This window comes from Miscanthus floridulus, chromosome 7, assembly GCF_019320115.1.
Source record: "Miscanthus floridulus cultivar M001 chromosome 7, ASM1932011v1, whole genome shotgun sequence".
In the NCBI taxonomy this organism is placed as follows: domain Eukaryota; kingdom Viridiplantae; phylum Streptophyta; class Magnoliopsida; order Poales; family Poaceae; genus Miscanthus; species Miscanthus floridulus.
This window is the reverse complement of record NC_089586.1, coordinates 118,420,931-118,445,377: the sequence shown is the minus strand read 5'-3', so window position 1 is coordinate 118,445,377 and position 24,447 is coordinate 118,420,931. Positions and strand designations below refer to the sequence as shown.

The 24,447-nt window shown below is 44.0% G+C and overlaps 1 protein-coding gene and 1 pseudogene across 1 annotated transcript; both read right to left on the bottom strand.

Moving 5' to 3' along the window:
* Positions 1 to 8,679: 8,679 nt before the first annotated feature.
* Positions 8,680 to 10,198, bottom strand: LOC136467721 (uncharacterized protein At5g39570-like). The gene is made up of 2 exons (XM_066466491.1): positions 9,232 to 10,198; positions 8,680 to 9,098 (listed from the first exon to the last, which is right to left on the bottom strand). Exons 1-2 carry the CDS (start codon positions 9,754 to 9,756, stop codon positions 8,955 to 8,957), a joined length of 669 nt encoding a protein of 222 aa, XP_066322588.1. The 5' UTR covers positions 9,757 to 10,198; the 3' UTR covers positions 8,680 to 8,954.
* Positions 10,199 to 10,519: 321 nt separating this feature from the next.
* Positions 10,520 to 22,615, bottom strand: LOC136467720 (probable serine/threonine-protein kinase SIS8; annotated as a pseudogene).
* Between the last annotated feature and the right edge of the window lie 1,832 nt (positions 22,616 to 24,447).

Sequence of the window (24,447 nt, the reverse complement as noted above, 5' to 3'; positions counted from 1 at the left end):
TTTGTCGGGATTCCAGACTCTAGAAGCAAACATCAAGAAAAGTTAGCGCTATGAACAATTATGGCCACAGAACCTGCTACACCAAGATATCTCAACTAGTCAGAGTACCCAATCTAATTCTCAAGAGAAAACCAGTGGACCAGCATAGGAAACGTAGGCCATTGCCCATTGGTTCTAGATCCGACCATTGCTGGCATGACTATCACAAAAGTACTAATTGACGGAGGAGTAGGACTCAACATCATCTTTTTAGAAACTCTAAGGAAGATGGGACTACAACTCACCGGAATGATCACACCAACAAGTACACCTTTTATGGCATAGTACCTGGCAAAGCAGCAATGCCACTTGGACAAATCACTCTACCGGTTACCTTTGGGACTGCCTCAAATTACCGCACAGAGTTCATCAAATTTGAAGTCATAGATTTCAATTCCTCATATCATGCAATTCTTAGGCGCCCAACACTAGCAAAATTCATGGCAATACCACATTATCCGTACCTGTTGCTTAAAATTCCAGGGCCTAACGGAGTTCTTTCTCTTTGGAGCGATTTAAAGTGCGTATTTGACTACGACGTATAGGCGATCCAAATTGCAGCAAAGGCTAACACCAACTGGATGTAGGGTTGTTACTCGATCTACGATCGAGGGCCTAAACTAGGATAAATTGACTGTCTCTTGCATTAACCATCGAGTTCAGCATACACCGAAGCCCGAACATACTGCCCTGGGTACCCCCGTGGCAGGCTATCGGTGGTAAAATATCGACAGGGGCCAAGGACTACCTTTGTCATTCTGGTGAAGGTTGATCCAGCGTTTTTCAATCCTTCAGGCATTCTTGTGTAACAATAAGTTCCGAAGGGGATAGTGAAACTTATCTTCTCCTCATCTTCTTTTTTGAGGCAGATCTGGTGGTATCCTGAGAAGCAATCTAGGAGAGAGAAACGCTTGCATCCTGCTGCCTTGTCAACAGAGGTGCCTATTCTTGGTAGTGGAAATGGATCTTTCTTGCATGCTTTGTTTAGATCTATGAAGTATATGCATATTCTCATCTTTCCATTTTTCTTTGGCACCAGTACTACATTCACCAGCCATTCTGAGTACTTGATCTCTCTGATGACGTTTGTGTTTAACAACCTTTGAACTTTGGCTTTTGCTGGTAAAATTCTCTTCTTTGACATTTTCCTTTGTCACTGCTTTTTTGGTTTTATTCTGGGGTTGATGTCAAGGGAGTGTTGTATAATGTCCCTACTGACCCCTTTCAGGTCAGAGGCTGACCATGTGAAGATGTCTTTGTTTTCGGCTAAGGTTTTTATGAGCTTCGCTTCCTCTTCTTTTGATAGGTTGCCTTCGACCGTGACCATCCTGTCTAGGACTACATCTTCCAATGGGACTATCTTCGTTTCTTCCTGATCCTTGAGATATATTTTTCCCTTCGACATGTTCGGAGACTCCGTTGAATTAGTTTTAGCTACTTCGATGGAGTTGATGTTGCGCTGTAACTTGTAGATGGCTCTTTCTATATTTTTTGCTTCCTTCTAGCGGTCGTGAACTGTGATGATTCTGTGCAAGGCCGTCATTTTCATACATAGATAAACCATATGAATGGTTGCATTGAATTTGTTTGTGAACCCTCTTCTGAAGATGGCATTGTAGGGGTAGTAGAGATCTACTACGTTGAAGGTTACATATTTTGTTCTTGCGTTTTCTTGAGCTCTGAAGGAGACTGGGAGGGATATTTTTCCTAATGCATCTATCCTTTTCCCTCTAAAATCAATTAGTGGTGAGTTCGAAGGCTGTAACTGACTGCTGCTTAGCTTCAGCTGGTCAAAGGCATTTACAAAGATAATATCTACAGAGCTTTCAGAGTCTATGAGAACCCTATTGATTTTCCATCCTGCAATGTTTGCCTTGATTACCATGGCATCAGTATGAGGGTAGCCCTCTAGCCGCAAATCTTGTTCTGAAAAGGTGATTGGCGTCTTCGACCAATCTTTGTAACACACTAGGCCTTGAACTGTTATGATGTTGACCAACCTAAGGTGATCCTTCTTCTGCTTCTTAGTCTAGAACTCCATCGAGGAGCCCCTAGCTATAGGCAATATCATGCCGATGGTTGAAAGTGGTGTGTGAGGGTTGAGTTGGTTCTCTAGGTTAGGTTCATTTTTGGGTGTTGCGAGCTATGTTGTTGGAGGCGGAGGCAATGCCTCTAGCTATCTATTATGTATTTGGGATGGTTGGTTGGTCTTAATGAGTGTTATGTGCGGAGGCCTCGGGTTTATGTAAGTGAGGTTGGCCTCTGCCCATTGGTTGTTAGTCAGCCCCTGCTGCTGTGTACTTGGTCTCCATGTGGGTAGGAAGTTTGGGTAGTAGGTAGTGGCTAAAGTGGATGGGTGAATTTGAGTGGAGTTTAGGCTTGGGTAAATTGGGCAGTATTGCTACTGAGATGTTGCAAAGGTATGGTTCACCTCTCTCGTGAGTTGTTGTGGCAGAGGTGGCGGATTTGCTCTGCTTTTGATCCTTTCTTGGGTCTCCTTGGTGTCTGGGCAGTCCTTGGTTGTGTGCCCTTTGTTTTCTTCATGAAAGAAACAATATTGCCTTCGCAGCCTTTGGTTTTGGTTTCTGTTCTAGTTCCTACCTTGGTGATTTCCCTTGCCTTTGGGTTGCTTCTAGGACGTGTCATTTGGGCCTACCTTCGCTGGTTGCTACCCCTGCTGGCTGTTTCCTCACTGTTCTATGTTGAAGATTTGCTGGTTTTGCGCTTGCTATGGCTACGGCTGACCTTAGCTTCTATTGCCCTTCTAGGCATTTCTATTGTTGCCCTAGAACTGCTTGCTTTGGTTTTGTTCTTCTAGTCTTCTGCGGAGGTCATTGTTAGATCTGCAATACTTCTCAAATTCATTGTAAAGGTCTTTGATGGTCCGAGGCTTTTCCCTGGCTAGGTGAGCTGCGAATGGACCTATGCGAAGGCCTTTGATTGCTGCTTCAATAGCGACGTCCTCTAGGACATTGGGTGCTTTTGCCTTTATTTGCACGAATTTATAGAAGTAGTCCTTTAGGGCTTCTCCTTGATTTTGCTTGCATTGAAATAGGTCCATGGAAGTCAAGGATTCACTTGTGAACCCCTTGAAATTTGCTAAGATCTTATCGCGAAGGACTTTCCATGAATAGATAGAACTTGACCTTGGCATTGAATACCAGGCTAGCACATCGCCTTCAGCTGTAATGATGAAGGACTTGGCTAGCACCGTTTCATTTCCACCAGCGAAAGCTACTGCTGCCTCAAAGCTCATGATGAATTGTCGTGGGTCTGATCTTCCATTGAATTTGGGCAAGGTGATGGGTTTGTAGGAGGGGGTCAGGGTGAGCTCAAGATGCCTTAGGATAGTGGCAATTTGGAATCGATGGTTCTGTGGGTTTGTGGTGAAGTGTAGGGTATGTCGAAGGTTGGTTGTGCTATGGAACGTGGCAGGGGATTGGGTTGGCTTTGGTTTGCTGAGTGGAGTTGGTTGGACATGTTGAAGTTGGATTACAAAGGCTGCATACTTTGTATTTCGGCTTATAAGATAGCTAGCTGCTGCCTGATCTTTGTTGCCTGAGCTGATGCTTGGGCTACCCGTTGATTTGCGACGAAGGCTACTGCGACCCTATCTCTTTCTTGTAGCATGCTCTACAACTGGGCATGTAGTTGTTGAAGCTCTTGTTCTGGAGTGGGACTTGGGGCTTGCTGCTCCTCGGATGCTGGAGGCTGGTCTTCGACAGCGGGTTCTTCTCCAGCTTGATCTTCTAGGGCTGTAGCATAAGTGCTGCAGGCACTACACCTAGGTTGTCCTCTCGTCGACGGCTCTACGGGAACCCTAGCAGAGGCTGCTCTCTTTCTTGCCATCGTGGGTCTTGCTTGGCCAACACGCAGTAGGCACCAATGTTGGAAATGGTGGTTTCTAGCAGGTGGGACTAGAAGGAGATAGCCGAAGCTTTCGTCCGGACAGGTGCCTCGGGTGAAGATGTGTCACATGAAAGGTGGGTCCAGACCAAACTAGGGTTCATAAATGCATTCAACTACCCTCTCTCTTTTGAATAGAGTTTGTGTTCCCCTTTTATAGGGCACCGCTTGCTAAGGCTACTCTTTTACAATTTTACTCCATGACGGTTACAGTACATCCTCGGAATATTCCTATACTAATAGAAACTGCTAAGGGTAATTTAGGTGCCTTCTTCTTCAACTATCTTTGCTTGATGGGCCGCAACCGTGAGTCCATCTGTGGCCCACGGCCCAGCACCGCCGTCCTTCAGGAAGATCCTCAACACTCGGGGGCTCCGTCCAGGGCGACCTTTGCCCGTACCTTTGCGTTGACTCTCCGTAGCCTCCGTAGGTGCCGCCCGAGCCTTTGCCGTTGGCTACATCCGGGTATCTTCGCTCCGGGTGCCTTCGCCGCATCCTCTATCCTTCGCCCTGATCGGCCGATCGGGCGGAGGTTTTCATCTTCTCTTCCTGTACATCACTCATAATCGTTAGCTTTCATTGTTGTTGCGGTCCCTGGCCTCCGCGACTCATAATCGTGTCCCAACAGTAAACTTGTTGTGTTGCCTGCAAATTGATTGAATTTTTTTTGTTTGGTTCAAGAATGGGTGACAAGGCAAATTGGAGTGATGGTTTTTTTGAGGCATTTGTTTGATGCCTGCAAAGAAGAAATAGAAGTTGGGAATAGGCCGATGGGAATTTTCACCGCTACTAGTCTCTATGGAGTTCAAGAATTGTGCTACTGGTCTTGGATGGGATGCAGAAAAGAAAACTGTTGATTGCCCGCAGGAATGGTGGGATGAACACCTTGTTGTAAGTACTGTACCATCACTGTACATATATTTTTCCCTGTTATTTGTTGTAGTGTGTCTTGCTAATTTTATTTATTTAATTTCAGAGATGCGACAATAGTGAGAAAGGAATAAAATGCAATCATCTGAAGTTTTGAAAGCATGGACCAAAGTTTTTTTCATGATATGCATATTATTTTTGGCAAGACACATCTTAGGGCTTGTTTGGAACAAAGGAATGCAAAACAGAGGAAAGGAAAAAAACGCAGGAATGGGATGTAGGTGTTGTGGGAAAACACAGGAATGGGAAAACACGGGAAAGACATAGATATGGGTGTTTGGATCATAGGAATTATAACACGGGATTTTACAAATCAATTACGGCAACCATGTGGATCTAGTTTAATTAAGTTGTGCCTAATGAAAAATATAAAATAAGGAGAACACAGGGGCTTGTTTATTAATTTGCTCAAGCCTTATCCGTGCGTCTAGCTGCCGTGCCGCTGTTCATCTTCCAATCGCCATTCTTTCTGCCTTTGTGGTCGCTTGGTTGGACGGCCGATGCTCCAGCCTTCGCGTGCCGCGCTGCAACACAGCGACGTCCTTCGCCCGCGCGCCGCCCTGCACGCCGCTAGCTGCGTGCACCGCCTCCATCTGCTTAGCCACCGCCGTCGCACGTCCTGCACATTTGTTCCGAGCGATGCAGGTGATGCCAATTCGTTCCAAGGTGGTTGCTTGCAGTGCTGCGAAAGAGGAAATTGCAGGGGCAAAGATTGGTTTTAGTGCGCTAAGTGTGAGCGCAAGCATCGTAGGAAATTTTCCCTTGGATCTAACCTCATTTTTTCTTTCCTCCAAAAGTACACGCTTCGTTGCCGTTCCTCTGGAAAGGTTCCCGCTTTCTTCGTTCCAAACACGCGCAGACAATTCTTTCCTCTGAAACTCAATCCTTCACTTTTCCTCTGTTTTTCCTTCGTTCCAAACGGGGCCTTAGTGGGTCTTCGGCATCCTGTCCAGGAGATATATCCTCTAGGAGGCAAGTGATGAGGATGGAGAGGAGGTACTAAAACCTGCAGAGAAAGCTGAGAAGACAGGGAACACAGGAAAAATGAAACGCAAAGGGTCCACTACTGTTGCAGACAAGGACATGAGGAACCCATTTTTAAAAACTTTAGAAAATTATTTTTTCCTTGCTAAAATAGTCGTTGAAATGCGAATTAGTGAATAAATTATTTTGTTACGAGCAATTTGCATATAAACAGGTCCCCAGGTATTTAGGGGCATTACAGGTATTTTTTACACAGCCTACAATTTGACAGCAGCTCTAATCAAACGGTTTTCTGCTTTCCCACAGCTGCTTTCTCACAACTGTTTTTTTCACAGCCTACAGCTCTCTCACCAACTTTTCCAAAAACCACAGCCAAACACACCTATGATACTTTCCTAGCTAGGCTGGTGACTTCCTACCAGATTTTGCAAGCACCCATGACGCATGGCAACTTGGCAAGGCAAACAAGGATTATTTTGGAAGATACTCGATGGAAAGCATGGGCAGCGTCTTGATGCGACTTGTTCCTGCGAACTATTGGTGGTTTCTTTGGGTGTTTGATCCAGAGGCTAAAGTTTAGTTCGTGTCACAACCAGAGTAAATATCCAACTACCGGCCACATCAACACTGAACACTACAGTGTCTATGTCCGGTGTCCTTCATCACGGCAAAGCTATAAAAAACGCTTACTATAGAAATCTTAATGGAGGCGGGTAAAAAGGATTAATAGAGGCGGGCATTGCAACCGCTTCCAATCAAAGGTCACGGTTAATCGTAACTTTACGGAGGCGGTTGCCCTGTCCGCCTCGGTTAATCATTTAACGGAGGCGAGAGCCTTAAGGCAACCGCCTCGGTTAATGTTAATTAACGGAGGCGGTCGCCCTAACTTGCCCGGTTCCATTAATGTTTTAACCTTTTACGGTGTATCTACCTTTTTATGGTGTCCTCCTTCAACAAACCAAGAGCAAAACTTCCCCCCCTAGATTTTGCTCAATTTTTAGGGTTTTGGAGCTCAAAACCCTAAAAATTAGAAGAGGAGCCACGAGAAAGAAGAAAAGGGGAGGGGGAGGCTGGGTACATTTATAGCCACAGCAGTAACAGAGGCAGACATTGTAAAGAAGACCGCCTCCATTAATCATATATTAACGGAGACAGTTATTTTAATCAGGCCGCCTCAGTTAATTGATTTACGGAGACGATCACATTAAGATGACCGTCTCGGTTAATGGGTGATTAACCGAGACGGTCGCCTCCGTTAAACATTAACCGAGGCAGCCACTTAGGGAGGCCTGCCTGCCTCGGAACAATGGTGGCGAGCAAAAAAAAAGGTGCCTGTCTCAAAATTAAACGTGTAGTAGTGTACAATACACTACTGTTTCGTAGTCCTTGTTGATATCACGTATCAGCAAATAATAAACCGTTGACTGACCAGAGTCCGGTCGAGATTAGCTTTTGGAGGAGGAGGAAGAGACATGTTTGTACGCGACCGTATAGCTAGAATGGTTGATTAATACACAAGATAAAGACTAAGCATGATGCTTGCATTCATGGCTAATGATTCTTTCTACGGTAGACGGTAGACAATATGTTCTCATCAATCTCAATGCATGTGTACATGAGTATTTATAGGGTGTACACACACTGTATGTCTAGTCTGTACTCGATCTGTACACTGTTTAGCCTGTTTGTAAAACAAGAAAATCTCCAAACTTTAAGAAAGAAACATCGTACGTATCACGAAAGCACCGCATGAAACCTAAGCACCGCATGAAACCTAAAGTTGCAGCGAAACAGCTTGGCACGAGAGAGGCCAAACAAGTGTACGTGACATAAACGTACGACATGGAAAGATAGCACTGCCATCATGTAGCCACCCCATGCTCCCCAGCTCAGAACAAGCTAGGATGGGCAACTTTGAATTCCCCGTACCGTTCTCTAGCTAGGCATCATTGCCGAATGCCAATACGGCATACACTTAGTCTCCCACGCCACCTAAAATACAAGACCTATTTATCCTTTGGTTTAATATATATTTTTGGTTTTCTCCAACAATAAGATTCAAAAGATAACTCTTTATGCAAATGAGTCTCCAGGAGAGAGGATATTTTGGGTTATGCCTCTCCTGGCACCTAAAATGGGTTTTCCATATATATACTCTGTGGGAGGCTATATGTATTATGTTGGAGAACTATTTTAGATCTAGGTTCCGCAATTGGTCTCGTGTTGTAGATAGACTTACCACTGTCCTAGGTTACAAAAATAAACTACTGGATGCTAGCATGGGAGATGCAACTAGGGCATTTCTCAAATAAGTACTCTCCCGTCAAAAAAAAATGGAATTCTCATCTTTCGATGAATCAAACCATATAAATTTTGACTAAAATTTATATAAAAAGCACAAACATTCATGCATCATATAAAAGAAGTATCATTAGATTAATTATAGAATATATTTTTATAATTAATTTATTTGGGAACATAAATGTTAATATTATATTATTTACTATAAACCTGGTTAAACTTGAGCTACATTGACCGGCACGGATACTATAATTGCATTCTTTTATGGACGGAGAAAGTAGTTGCTACGATGGATGGATAAATAATGTCATTTTCCAGTCGCACTTTTGTCATTGAATTTAGGATTGGAAAATTGCTATATGTCAGTGAAGAATGCAAGTTGACCAATAGCAGCTATGAAGAACAGCACCTGTGCAGCATGTCATTTATGACTTTTTTTACTGTGAACCTGAAAATCAACGGTACTATTTTGTTCAAAGAACAATCGTTACAAATAACCAAGGCTCTGTTCGTTTGAGCTTATTTAGAACTACTTTTCAGCCATACAATAATATTTTTCTCTCATAATATTTCAGCATAAGTTAAATTTCAGCATCAGCGAACAGGGTGGTATACAGGTTATCAGGGCAGTAGGAAGCTGAAGAACAAAAACAAGGAAAAAAGTAGGCGGCGTCACTTGAGAAGCAAAACTGTGTCCATCCTAGCCTTGCTTATTTACTACTGGTATAGGAGATTCAGCGAGGACGATACATACTACGTATAACGCATGATTAGTGTATATGAGACTGAATAGCTCAATCGTCGTAGTCGTGGCGGCGGCGGTTGTTCTTCTCGTAACGCTTCTTCTTGTCATCGTCATCGGAGTCGTCGTCGTCGTTCTTTTTGTAACGTGGTTTTCTGTTGTCGTCGTCATCCGAGTCATCGTCGTCAGCGTCACCCTGTAATTTCACGCAGGCCAACAAACCATTAGCACGTACGGGAACTTGCAGTTAAGCTAAGAGGGCCTACAGCTCGAGCCCATGTTTAAAACGGCCCAGATTACGAGTTTAAGGCCCATCGGCCTACGCTCACTTTCTTCTTCCAGCCGTAGCTGGGCTTCTCGTCCCCGTACGACGGTTTCGGCTTCCTGTACGCCTGGTCGTCGTCGTCGTCCCCGTACGAGGGCTTCGGCTTCCGGTACGCCTGCTGCTCGTGGTCGTCCCCGTACGCCGGCTTCGGCTTCCGGTACGCCTGCTGCTCGTCATCGTCGTCGTGTCCCTTCCTCCCGTAGCCGTGGGTCTCCTCTTTATGAGGCTGATGAGGCCGCCCCGCCCCCGCGTACCCGCCGCCTCCACCGTACCCTGCAGCTGACCCGTGGGACTCCTCGGACCCGCCGGGCCTCCGGCCTCCGTGCTGCGCCTGCTGGGGACGGTCGTACGAGGAGGCGGAGGAAGTGGCGGTGGAGATCGGGTAGCAGGTCTCCTCGGAGGGCGGCAGCGGGCGCCCGAAGGTGAGCGCGATGTCGTAGCCGCCGCCGTAGGGGGTGGGGTCGTACTCGTCGAAGTCAGCCACCTCGTCCGCCCTCCCGCCTCCCCAGAAGACGCCCGCCGCCGCCATCGTCGCGCGCTCCGCTAATTCTGCTGGGTGCTCGCCGTCAGCGTCTGCTAATCCGTGCGGAGGTGGTTTGTGCGTGGTCGGGTGATCTGTCCTGGCTTCCGCGATGGGGGCCGATCGATCTCGGGTTAATTAGCGCGGTGTCCATGCATGGCGTGGAGACGGCGTACGTGCGTGCGACGTTTGCGGAGTTTTCGTGGCTGGGAACCTGTCAGATGGAAGCGGGAGGAGCGCTGGCAGGGGCGCGCTTGCATGGCGACGCCGTGCGGCGCGCGCGCTCGGGCTCCACTGTTCACGACGGATGGACGGATGGTGAGAGGCGAAGCCGCGAAGGCAACCAAGCGGTCGGGTGTGGAGGACAGGAAGACGGATGGACGTCACGATTTTCCTGCCGAGATTTGGCTATTTGCCCTTCGCCCATTCCCCACTGTGGATAGGAGGGTGTGTGAACACTGCATACAGTCAGAGAAGAGAAGCATAGGCTACATAACATACCTTCCGAGTTCCGACCGACCACGAACACCCACATCGTGACCTGCCGTACTTCCAAATGACCGAAACCATCAACGGCACTCGCTCAAATTCGGAAAACAGCTACAGGCCTACAGCAGATCGAGATCAACTTGATGCGAGCACCATGAACCATTCAGTATTCCGTGCTTCCAGCTGGTGAGCAGTCAGTGAGGAACACCAGACATGGTGCGCAACGACGAACTACGGCCCACTTGAACAGGCCGAGCAAAATGGACACACGTCAGCCACGAGGTGAGTCCAAACTCGCAGCACAAGCTGGGCAACCTTTCCCTTTCCCTTTTCAGGTTGACAGCACGTTACATCTGTTGACATTTACACATAAATACCCACCATTTGGTGAGGCACAACGAAAGAAAAAGGAGGGATGGTATGAACAAAACACCCCTGTTCTGCCACCCATATCAGTTCCTGGTTCAAGCGTTCCACAGTGCCAAACCATTACTGTTCTGCACAGTTCCTTGCATAGATCACAGCCCTCCGTCTTCTTTCACGGGTATACCAGCACTGATCTTCAAATGTGGATCAATGGCAAGAGGCCTTAAGCTTACCGTCGCGTTGCCACTCTGAAGTGTTGCGCCTCTAGTTGGATAGAGTAGCAAACAGACCAACATCACATCTTTTTTCAACTTTAAACACATGCTTGCTGTTACTGTACAGAAATAACCCTACAAGTTATGGACGTTGTGCAGTCGCCAATCTCCTTGTCTCACTCATCTGTTTGTTGTACTCTCTGTCTTCGGGGCTAGATTGCTGGCCAAGTTCTTCAACAGTGGTTTTAGTTTAGCCATGATATCTGCAAATGATGGCCGCAACTTTGGGTCCCTGAGGCATGTAGCAAAGTGAATTTAGCAAACAAAAAATGCATATATGGTTTAGGAAGATGCAATGCACCAAGAACGGTGCAATATTTTGTATTGCATCAAGAAAGTTAAGAATACTAACGTATGCCAGCATTGCACTATTATCTCTGCTATAGCAGGATCGATGTTATCTGGGATGTCAAGGCGACGACTCTGAAATCCTACTGCACCGACCACTTGCATGGCATTCATTCCTTCCCAAGGCTGTAGTAGTGTACAAAGTTCCCATAATATGACTCCGTAGCTAAAAACATCGCATCTGCCAGCCCATGCAAGATTTCAGCATGCAAAAAATAGGGTTATTTTTTTAACCGAGTCTATAACCACTTACTTTTCGTCCGATGGTTCATTACGAAGTACTTCTGGTGCCATCCACTCCGCCTGCACATCAGCCAAACTATTCAGTAGAAGTAGCGACTAAGGTAGCATTTGCACCAACCAGTGTGACAAAGATTTAAAATGATAATGAATGGATTAGCACAAGTCAACCTGAAAACACAGCCCTATTTCGCACTGGTTAATCTAATAATCTTATCACCAGTCACACTAGCCTGTTCGCTTGGTCGTAAACGATCGTAAATTTTCAGCCAGAACAATATTTTTCTCTCACACCAAACCAGCCAGCAGTAATAATCCACGATCGTATACGATCGTTTCAGCCCCAGCCGAACAGACTGTAAATGTTTATCTCGTGAACATACTTTAGGGCATGTTTGGATGCACTCTTATTCACCTCAATCCACATGTGTTGGAGTGGATTGGGGTGAAACTTAAACTATTTTCCACCCCAGTCCACTCCAACACACATGGATTGAGGTGGATATGAGTGCATCCAAACAAGCCCTTAGATGGCTCTAAATCCAAGAAGGATACCATGGCAGGGCAGTGAATGATGACCGTACCACAAGGGCAGAGATACATGAGATACTAGGAACCTTGGTATATTTCTTGCTTACTGCTGTTATTTTTCTTGAACAACGCAGGAAAGCTGCATGTCATTTCATCAAGGAAAAAATGTACAGAAAAGGGAGAGGCCAAAAGAAGCCCCTCACAACCACACCTCACACACACGAGACTACAAAAAGACGCGCCAAGCTAAGGGACATAAACACGACTACAACCACAACCAGCCCACCTCCAACCTCAATGGTTGGGGCCTAGCGACCTAAAGAGGAGCTCGTGGAGGGCCGGGGTGCCAACCAAACAACACAAGCTGCTTTTCATTAGCCACTGTGAGAAAGAGAATATGAATATTTGGTCTAGCATCTTCAAAACAATGGCATTCCTATGTTTCCAAACCACCCAGGTGACAAGGATGATTAAAGAGTTAAGGCCTTTGCAGTTTGCACATCTCCTTAGGGAGACCTCTAACAGCACTGCCCCACCACCAAGAGAAACTGGTTGTACAGATTTGTGGCGCCACTGCAGACATGTTAAGTTGCGGGTGAGGCATCCCACGTTTGGCAAGACGGTCAGCCGTCCAACACCGATTATTGATGGCCAACGAAACAAAAAAATTGCATTTAAGTGGAGCCCAACTTTTCCAAATTCTTTTCCATGGGGCAAATTTGATAGTCCCCAAGAAAAAAAGTTTGGTAGGCCGACTTGCTGCTGTAGGAACCAGAAGAGGAGAGTTTCCATCGGTGTTGATCTGGGACATCTTGCTGAAGGACCAGGACATCTACTAAGTCCCAAATTTGAAGGTACTCAGCCAATACTTGCACTGTAAGGACTCCTCTTACATCAGCCACCCAATCCCAGTTATTTAGAGCCTGAACCACTGTCCTTCTCTTGACAATTCTACTGGAGATCAACTTGCATAAATTAGGTGCCAATTCAGCAAGCCTCTCGTGCTGATGGCTTTTCAGTCTCAGTCCAATTTATGGAGGTTACTGCTGTTGACGTACACATGTCCGTCGAACCTTCTTCCATATGTACCACAAGTCTATGATAACTTCAATGCACCTTTTTGATTCATTCTTCCATGTCTACCCCTACTTAAATGCATGCTAATCAATGTCATGCACTTGCCACCCATCTTAACTCTAGCAATGATTCCAGTGCTGTGCTCAAGTAGTCAAGTCCAAATGGACTTATATCTGGGATTGGAGGCAGTAAATCCTATCACAACAGGATGCCTTTGTAGACCAGGGGGGCATCCTTAAATCTAGCTTATTATTTATCCGTAGGTAACAACTCAAACTAACAAATTGTATGCTTCCCTGGAAGCCCTTCACGTACCGCTGCTGCTACCCCTTGTGTGTACGTGCATGGCCGTGTAGTTCATAGTCCATAAAAGCTTGCAGAGTCCTTCGAGTGAAGTTTACTGTAATTTAGGCCTATCTTATAAACAATTGTTGTTCTTAGGTGCTATCAGTGCAATAAACGAACTTATAGGATGACAATAAGTCCAACCACCTAGGCCAAAAAGGACACTGGAAAGGAAATCAAATTAAAGCATAAAGTGGTATTTTGCATATTGAGTAGCATTCTTCAAACACAGTGTATTCCATAAATAATATTTTTCCTTCACTTTGATTACTGAAAGCGTTGTTTGCATATTTGATGGCTATAGCATCTCTGCAACAAATTGAAAGTAACACACGATTGTACGGAGAATTTTAATATATTGCAGTGAGGATGTACTTCAGACCTTTGCCATTCATCTAAACCCTGTAACTATGATCAACAATCTTCCTTCCATACTAGGGCAGTTAAAATTATACCTTCAAATATTTCATTCCTTTTCCATATTCAAGGAGCACGATGGAGTAAGTTTATTAATACCTGATGCAATTGTATTAATATTAACTAAACATCAGAAAAGTGTATTCACTGCCAGGTAAACTCTAAATATGTAAGAGCTCAGCTAACAGACAAACCATACCCTTGCAAAATTTTCTTAGAACAAATTAAGACAATTTACACTTTACATGGTTACAGGACTCAACATTGGAACAAAAGATAATCATAGTGATGCAAGTGCCTCTACACTCTCCCAAAAACAAAAAGTTAGACACACTTCAAGCAATTTGGTTACACCTGCTATTAAACCACAAATGCTTTAGGAGTATGCAAAATACTCTCTGGGAGAGTGCAGAAGCATTTTAGAAAAACTAATACGATTGTCAAGTTGTGCAAGCTTACTGTTCCAGCTGTTGATCTTGATGACAGGAAGGTATTGTTCTTCATTCTTGACAAACCAAAATCGCAAACCTAATAACAAAAAAGTTATGTAGCAACTAGTGATACAGATTGCAAGAAATGCAAAATGTCACTGTTATAAAGGAATTTGTATGTTACCTTCACAACCCAATTCTTGTCCACCAGTAGATTCGGGGATTTCAGATCTCTATGAACTATAACTGGTGAGCAATTATGCAGATAATTCATACCACGAGCCTAGACAATTGAAAGAAAGTTTACTGATAATATCTCACATATACTTCTCCATATATACACCAGCATCTAGCAATAGAGATATTCAAAATTTTCATTAATAATACCACATCAAGTGCCATTCTTAAGCGCTTCCTTTCATCTAACTGGTTGTTGGGTCGGTGAATCAAACGGAACAAACTGCCTCTGCAATACCAATAACAATTGCACAGGTAATTTTCAGTAAATAGCACAAATTTTTAGCAAGTGCCGGAAACTGCAGCTACATGTCGTGCGAGTTGAATGAGGTATTCAAATGGGTACGTGTGAACTAAGCCTAAAAGAGTATGTGGATCCTACATAGCTAAATGCATGTCATGCATGTGTTGAATACTACTGTTTATATCATTGTCCCAAGCATACCTTATCATATTTCTTAAATCTATGAACACCGCATGCGGTAAACTCGGTAATAAGTCACTTCCTACTAACTTAATGCACAGTTCTTAAAGACAATCATTATCTGTAAAAGGGATCTTCCTATATTCATGCAACTTAGTCATTCCTAGTTATTCAAGAAAAAATGTGCAGCATGGAAGATATTAGACAAAAGCTTGTGCTGGGGACACATTGCATTCTAAATCATAAGGTAAATTATGAAGTAAACAATCTAAATCAAGAAATCCCACCTTGGAAGAAATTCAGTGACAATAGAAAGATTAGGCACACGAGTGATGGCACCCATGAAGAGAACAACATTAGGATGGCGCAACCTCTTCATTATTCGCACCTAGATATGAAGCAATGCATTACCAGGTGGTGCGACAACAACTTATAAAGAACTCAAACAGTCTCTAATCCCTAAGAAAGGGAGTAAAATTTCAAATTGTAAAATGATTGTTGGGGCTGCTGTTATAATCACTAAAACGTTGACACATAAACAGCTAGAATTTGCATGTTAATTAAGAAATAGTAGTCAAAATGAAGCATCAGAAAAGATTGAGTATTTCAAACCATCTATTGTGTATTTCATACCACTTATCTATCAGCTACAAGCCAAAGTTCTCCTGTGTGTTCAAGAAAAAAATGCAGCACTAACTAATCTAACAAATTTTACAGTAATTTTCAAGTGTTGCAGGAAAACACAAAGAATGCACAATTAACAAATCCAAATTTCTGTATTTCAGTCCATTTATGTCAGTGGATGGCATGGCATAGACAGAGGAGTATACCTCAGTTCTAAACTCTTCCAGAGCATCACTCGAAAAATCCTGTTGCAAAAACTTCTTGACTGCAACTTCCTATAGACAAACAAATTTGTGATTCTGTAAACAACTTGGTAGCAGTGAACAAAGCAAAAGAAAAAAATACAGTGACAATAACAAATGGAATAGCTAGAACTTCAGAAGACAGAATGCAACAATGGATGGATCATTTTTTTTTCAAAAATAAGAACTACTGACACCAAAAATGTTATAAAACCTGTTAGTCCAAATGATGCTAAGGCCTGTCACTAAGATATATGAAGTCACCTAAAGTTGTAGGGAAAACATAAAGCAGCAGACAGAAAAATGTAGGTGCTGTTCAAGTCTACAAATAAAATATTCTCCTTTTCGTTACAAGATTAACCGTTTCATGGTATAAATGGAGAAAAGCCACCAAATCTATGAAGTATTTCACTGGAACATTGCCTTTTATTAACTGGTTTTTCTCATTACTAGATGTCTGTAAGATTGGCAAGTAAAGAGGTATTTTATTTCAGTGTTGGCACAGATAATATTGTGACATTATCTAAATTAACATTTCTTCACATCCTTAGATCAGTATACCAAAAGGGTTGAACTTCATATTTTTTTCCATAGCACATTTAGAAGTTGCTGACTCAAAAGATAAGCAAGGAATTTTTTTCACTGAAAAAACTTACTGTTCCATGCCATTCACCTCTATAAACTTCTCCAAACGATCCTGGAACATAACAGGTTGAATTGAATTTAAAAAACATGAAATACGTTTTTAAAGAAAAAGGATAAAAGAAATCACTTTCCACAGTCAATAAAATAGTAGTATGATTATGAAATCATTTTCATAAATAATCAAATAATAAATCAACTTTACCAAGGCCAATCCGTTCACCAATAACAATTTCTTCCCACTGGATCTCAAACTCTGCAACATCTTCCAGAAGATCAGATTTCGCACTCTCTGTCCCACTTGATTTATTTGATTTATCAGAGGTTCGTTCAGCTTCCTTAGGAACTTCTTGGTCCAGAGAATTATCTTGGCCATGATCAGTTTCAAGGTGGTGTTTGTCCCAAAGGTCATCTCCAGCTTTCTCAACTGATTCATTTCCTTGAGAGGTACTTGGTAAGCTAAGCAGCTGATTACCAGGCTCCAAGTGCTCATATTGCTTGCTAACAGCAGCAATTGTCGCAACAACTGCGGCTGCAGTGACAGTGGCTGCAGCAGCAACAGGCACATCAAAGTTTACGTCATTGTTAGATTTAGTGGCAGCAGCAACCATAGAGGATGCCACCACTGCAGCAGCTGTGACAGGCAATTGCTTTGTAAGTTGGGATGGAGCTTCCTGAGGAGGTGCAGAAGGTTCGTACTGAGAAACAAACGGAGAAGCAGTATCTCTGATATCATGGGGGTGGTAAATGCCCAAGCCCTCGACAGGCTTAAGTGACTCCAGAGGTGCTCGGTGAGGAGCAACTTTTGGTTGGAGTTCATGTCCAGGATGATGAGGCAACAATGGACCATGACCACGATCTGTGTATTCCCTTGACCCAAGCTCGTTCATCCTCCTTTTCATTTCATCCTTGCTTTGAAACAGGGTGGTGTCATACACGATGAGGTCCTTTGGCTCTTCCATTGAATCTTCTGAAAACAAGTCAGGTGGTGCCATTACACCATTTTCAAGTAAAACCTCATGGATTTTCTGAACTAATTGTGGATTTTCCTTGGCAGCATTAATCATGTACTCTGAAATGTCCTTCACTTTCATTCTCCGGACAGCTGGAGTGCTTCCCATATCTGGCGTAGAGGGTGAAGTTGACGAAGAATCAATGGCCGCAGTATATTTTTCTCTGTTTTTTCCAACAATAATGTAGTCTGTATTTGTAGATTCATTACTGACAGGCCTATTTTCACTTGTGAATGTGCTAACTGATAGTTTCTCGAATGAATTTGATAACACATTTTGTTGATTGCTTGTCTGATTAGTTGTAGGTCCATCAGTATCAGGACCAACATTGCTTGAAGTGGATCTTCGGTCAAGTAACTCATACTCAAAAGAACCATACGCTGAGCTCGATACACCACTAAGAGAAGATCCAAACAGATTGGTAGTATCATCTTGGCCGAAGTGATGATTATCAGGGACGAAATTTCTGTCTAATTCTGTGGATAAAACAGTAACATCTGAAGGAATAAGTGTACCGGGACCAGCCACAAGATCAACAATAAACTCCCTGCAAAACATGCAAGTATAGGTGGTTACTGTATTTAATGCAGAACTCATTTCTTAATGACGGCATTAGGATGAACAAGTTTGATGTCTACAAATAACAAAAGTGTGCTATGTTGTCCAATTCTAATAAGGAGAGAAAGGGACGGCACCAAATGGGAACGAGGCACTGCCCTAGGTACGAGACCAGCACCTAGGACTCTGTCCTCTATTGTTCCATCCTACAAAATCCCATATGCAAAGGGTGCAATATACCTTCCGTCTTTAAATTTCACAATGTTCAAAGCTCCATCATCTGATCCAGTGTATTGCTTTCCTTTCAGCAGACGGCAAGGTACATCAAGGCCATCAGCCAAAACCTGCGCAAGCATGATGAGAATTAATTGTTAGCATACTTATGGATTGTCGTTTCAACAGACATCATTGACAAATATTATGCCATGTGTTCAGGGAGTTTATAGAACAACATGAGAATTTGGTGTGTAGAGAACTACATATTCAATTTGAAATATAGGACAGCATGCAACACATTACAGAATATGATTCTCAATGTTCAATGTTGGCAAATTCTGTTGGTAAATAAAGTTCAAAGCTGGTGCAAGAGTTACAGGATCGGAGGTTAGGTCAGCCTAAACATGTCTATAAAGTTACTGACCTTAAACAGCAGTGCACGATGACGAGCTAGACCAATTTTTAGCTGGCCAAGTGGCACAATTACACTTCCAGTACCACTTCTTAAGTAGCTAAGCATATTCTGGTATTTCACTGACATGCTCTCAGGATCAAACACTCCACCCATGTGTCTAGCAACTAGATTTGCAAGTCTCTTAACCAAAGCATTGCCCACAGATTCTGAAGTTCTCGATTGAAGTTCAAGATTCATCATTAAGGCCTCCTGCTGAAGTTTCATGAGCTCAGGGTCTTCACCTCTGTGGACCAACACGGCTTCCCAGTCAACTTTATGTGAAAATGGCTGAGCTCGTAGCTCAGCAAAAGAGGGCATAGTAACTGATGTCGGCCCATTTCCAACATAAAACAGATCATAAAACCCATCCGATATTTTGTCATCATAGCCAAGGGCATTAAAATTCTGTCAATGATGAACAAACAAAAATATCATGAGGCACCAGACATATCAGATATATGGTGAGTCAAAAATTAAGTAGGGAACATGAGTCGGTTTCACAAAACATCAGTGCCACCCAGAATATCAGCCATCACTATAATCCAGATTAAGATTGATCAGTCATCATAGGTGGAAGAGATGTCATTCATGTCAACATGAAGTCGCTTTTGCAAGCTATCACCACAACTTTTACCAAACCTTACACAGCAATGGTGTACTATTCAACAAATAGAAAACAATTTACAAAATAAAGGCACCTAGAATAGTGATTTTGCTCTACAGAAAGAAACCCTGTTGTCACTGATAGAATAAAGGGTATGCACTGGGAACTCCATGAAATAATCCATGCAGCTGAAATTTTGTCTAAACACGAGAGGCAATCTTTAACTTTCGAATCTCAAGTCCAAGCTCGGGCAGCTCATTTTGCCACGACATATGCAAGATTTCAGCCATCCGGTCAAATGCAAATCACATCGTACGGCTAAAATTACGGCTACCGTGCGTGTCTTCCCGTCGCCTGCCGTGAGTTCAAGAAGATTCACGACTCAAGCAAGCAGGCAAGCACACAAAAAAGGCCCTTCCATCTTCCAGCCACCTAGAACGCCACCTACGAGCTACGGCCATTCGACCTTCGCCTGCGATGTGGCGGAACTCTAGGTCGGTCACGTCGTCAACCTCCGCCCACCACCGGCATGCGAGGGCTGCGCCCATCACTGCGGGGGCTGCGCTCGCCTTCGTGGCCGTGACACGCTCTGCGGCGCAAAGCAGGGGACGGGCCAGCGCTCCCGCAGCCGGAGCGGCCGCAGACGTCGATGACACTAGTCGGCTATTTGACGAAATGCCTCCAAGGCAAGTTGCTCACCAAACCATGTTTTCGTCGCGTCCACAATTCCAAATCTTCTATCTAAGATGTTCTCCCAATCTAATTTGGACGCAGGCCTTGCAGCCGGCATCAACACAAAAGCAGCTTCTAGAACTCTCAAGTCTCAACTAGAGCAAGGATGCAAAGAAGATGGCCTTGACGCACACTAGACTCAATCAGTAGTTTATCTGAAGTGAATGACCAATTTGTGTTTAAAAGATCACATAATTTGGTAAACTAATAAATAACCAAGAATAATTTAACTGGTGCCCTTTTTATTGAGATCTGCAATGCACAAATGGTAACCCATCTTTAGACAATTCCTAGGTATGATAAGTGCATCGTTGAAAAAATGCCCAGACCTTGTCTTGAAGCACGAGGTGACCAGGTGACCATAGCCCTGGGTGGCTGGGCCACTGCCCACTGGCGACCCAGATGAGTTGCGTTCGTGCAAGGAGAAGAAGCTGATGGCGGGGAGTCAGATACGCAGACATCTCGAACACAAACAAAAAGGTCCTTCTCTCTGTCATTTTTTATCAGAGATTCTTTCTTTTTGAGTTGCGATTGAATTTGGGGTGACTCTGCTGAGGATTACATGATTTAATCTCACAAGCTTAGGTATTGAGCAACTACTCTGCTGTTGAAGTTCACGGTTCTTACTTCTGAATTTTGAAGCTATTGCGAAGGGCACTAGTACCTATGCGGCCATGCCTATATTACTTATCAGTTTTAAAATTGTCTTTGAAGCAACGATACTGCATATATATCTTCTGCAAGCACAAAATTAGTATTACCTCGAGAAATATTTTACCGATTAACTGATGCAGTTTTTTTACTTATATTCCTATGCTGCTTAGATCTTTTAGCAGTCGTCCTTCACAGTTGAACAGTTAAATCTAACCACATCTATTCACTGATAATACATTGAACAAGGATATTAAACAGGGTCCATTTTCAGCTCTTTATTAGTACAAGTTATTATCTTTTACACGATCGCACTTATCCCCCCATGTTCTTGCCACCTATCAATTGCTATACTTTGATCGCTTCTGTTCTACAAGTCAAGCAACTTTACAAATGTAATTTCTGAAAGTATACAAAAAGTAAAAATGTATGCATTTTTCTTGCATGAGTTCCAGTTATGGTGCAGATTGTTTCCCATATGGCTCTTTTCGTTTTCCAATTTCACTATTCTATGTTCTACAGCGTACATATGTAACTGCAGGTTCTTCCAAGACACATGAACAAAAGCACTTAGATAAACAAACAAAAACTGAACTTTTATCATAAAACATTATCCGAACCATCTCCTTTTCTTTGATCATGAACAAAACATTATACTGCCTCAAATTGTATTCAAGAGGCCTGAAATTCAGTTGCCTCCTGTAGGCGTGAACTGTGTCATTGAATTAGTTTCTCTCAACCTCAATAGCCTGACTTTCTAATATATTTGTTTATCTTACTATATACTATCCACTGCACAAACATCAAATTGACCAAAAGTCTAGGAGAGGTGTCCAGGTCAGGCACGGCAACGCCGTGCCCCAGTTTCTAGTGCATTCTATATTTCTGTTCTTACTAAACTAAATTACATGATAGAACACTGTAATGCAGGCAGTTGGTAGAAAAACCAAGCAAATGGTATGGAAAAAATGTGTAATCCTAAGCATTCGCACGTCATGCAATATGCTCCACGATCACAATTCACAACTGCAATTGGAATACTGCTATTGGAAGATGAAATTGAACATGCTAAGTACTGAATTGGAAACTGACCCAGTATCGGACCGCGAGGACCTCGGCAGGGGATCTCTGTGGAGGGCAGAAGCCCAGACTAAGTTGCTTGGCGACCTCAATCTCCATCTCCTCCGGATTGTCCCGCGCGCTCATCTCCAGCACCAGCTGAATCTGGTACGCCTCCAGGTCGTCATCCTCCTTCTCCCTCTCCCGCTTCCTCTCCTCCGCTTCCGACGACTCTCTTATCACCCTCTCCTCCACCTCGTCCTCTTGCTGAGACCGCCTCCGCTCCCGCTTCATCTCCTCCTCCCGCGACCGCCTCAGCTCCCTCAACGTCTCTTCCTCCTGCGACCGCCTCCGCTCCCTCTCCTCCTGCTGCGATCGCCGCCTCTCGACTGCCCCGGACTGCCTCGCTTTCCTATCCTCTGCCCCAACCCCGACCGACGACGGCGAGGACGACGACGTCGGCACCTCCGGTTCGACAGGAATCGGCGGCGGAGGCCTGGTAGGCACCGAGTCGAGCCAACTGGATACCGCCGAGGTCTGTTGCCTTTGATCGTGGTGCGGTTGATGATGATGAACCCCACCAACACCCCCACCGGTACCGGTACCGCCTTTGCGAGAGGGCGGAGGGGGAGGCGATGATGCTCCGTCGCCCGAGCCCTCGCCGATGTGGAGCTTCCTGAGGAAGTTCTTCATGCCGCCGCCACCGCCGAAACCGGGGTCGCCGTCGCAGTCGCAGCTATCGCCTCGCCTGCTACTACTGGCGTTGGTGGTGGGTGGGTGGATCCGACATGGCCACTGAGACGCTGAGGCGGAGGGTCTCTCTCTGATTAGCGTTTGGCAGCGATTGACTCGTCCCCGAGTGACCGAAACCGCATTAGTTTAGTCGTTATCGCTAATCGCAAGCGACTAGTAGCCTACTCCTGCCAGCTTAGCTCGCGCCTCCTCCGTCGTCCGTCCCCGTCGCCGTCCCCGCGGCGATGACTCGACCAGGGGAGGATTAGGCGAAGAGAATTCGAGGGTTTTACCCGAAAGAGAACGAATTCCGGGCTTGCGGTTAATTACCAAATGGAGCTTGGTTTAGCTTCGAAATTACGTCTGCTACAGCGTGTGCGATTAATTAGGAAAGGCGTGCGCATGTCTCGTAGACCACGGGATAGGCGTGGACCATGAGTTTCCGTTGGTAATAGATATCCGGGTTTAGCGTTTCCGTAAGACTGACATGTGGGGACACAGTACCCGGGGCCCGCATGTCATCAGCGCTAGTACGTGTTTTGCGCCGATAGTGAGATGACCGTTTTGCTCACCCAACAGAAAGTGATTAGTAGCAGAAAGAAAGAAAGAAAAGCGCGCTTACACACACCACCGCCTCTAGCTCGCGTGGACGCGGATCACGATCACCGAACCACAAGGCAAGTGGTGGCGGACGACGACGGGACGAGCAACGTACGTCGGATAGTCGGATGAGCACCACTCCGCGGCCCCCACGCACCATTGAGACTTGCACACTACCGCGTGGACCCCGCTTGGTAACTTTTTATGCTGCTCCCACTGACACGCTGATCTGGCAGGCCACTTGCCATGCACTCCTAGTAGTAGTGGACAGTGTGCATTTATCATGTCCCACTCCCATCCCTTCTCACACGCCAGACCACGAACTGTCACGTGGGACCTAGAACTCCGCGGCGCTTGGACCCCACTTCCCATGTGAAAGCATATCCTTCGCCAGCGGACCGTGCGATACTCCGGCAGATAGACCAGTTGGCGGGGCCTACAAGGTGGCCAGTTCAACATGTTGGACTGTCTCGGTTGTGGGATTTTCATTTTTCATTCAATCTGCAGGCCGAGGACTATTGCTCCGGAACACGTAGTACTCCCTCCATCAGGAAATGCAATTCTCGCTTCTGAGAAGTTAATCAGTTTAAATTTTAACCAAAATTATATAAAAATACTAACATTCTTGATGCAAAATTAGTATCATTAGATTAATCATATAATATATTTTCATAATAAATTTATTTAAAGACATAAATATTAATACTATCTGTTATAAACTTAGTCAAATTTGAGCTCCTACGGATCCCATAATTATATTCTTTTCTGGACGGAGGAAGTATCATCGTAGTCTGCTTTAATTTCCTTTTAATAACTCTAATAAAACTAGAAATTTATCCTCTAAACGCTTAGAACCGATTAAGCTACCTTTTCTGTTAGGTTTTGAAGTGGTTTTGAAGGCGACTTAGGTCCTATTTTGATGCTATGATCTAAAGTTTAGTTGACCGAAAACTAAATTTTAGATCATTTTAGCTCACTTATGTGGTTAATAAATTAATGGTATTTTTGTGAGATTGGTTAAAGTTTATATATCACTTTAGACTATCTGTTTGGAGCCTCAAGAACTAAAGTGCCCTAAAATTTATCGGCTAAACTTTAGACCATGGATCCAAACAGGGTCTTGATGTTCTTTTACTTAAGAAATCCAAGAATTACCTGATACGTTTATTAATTCATACATAATATCTCTAAACTTCTAAAAATTCAAAAAAACTAACGATAGATTGATATATGACAAATCCAAATAAAATACATAGATCTCATAAAAATGTATTTGTAAGCTTCTAAATCTATAGATTTAGCTCTAGAAAGGGGGAATATCAAGAAAAAATAATTTTTTTTCCAAAACATTATAATTGACGTGTAAATGCACTTTAAAAACTTTCCATAACAA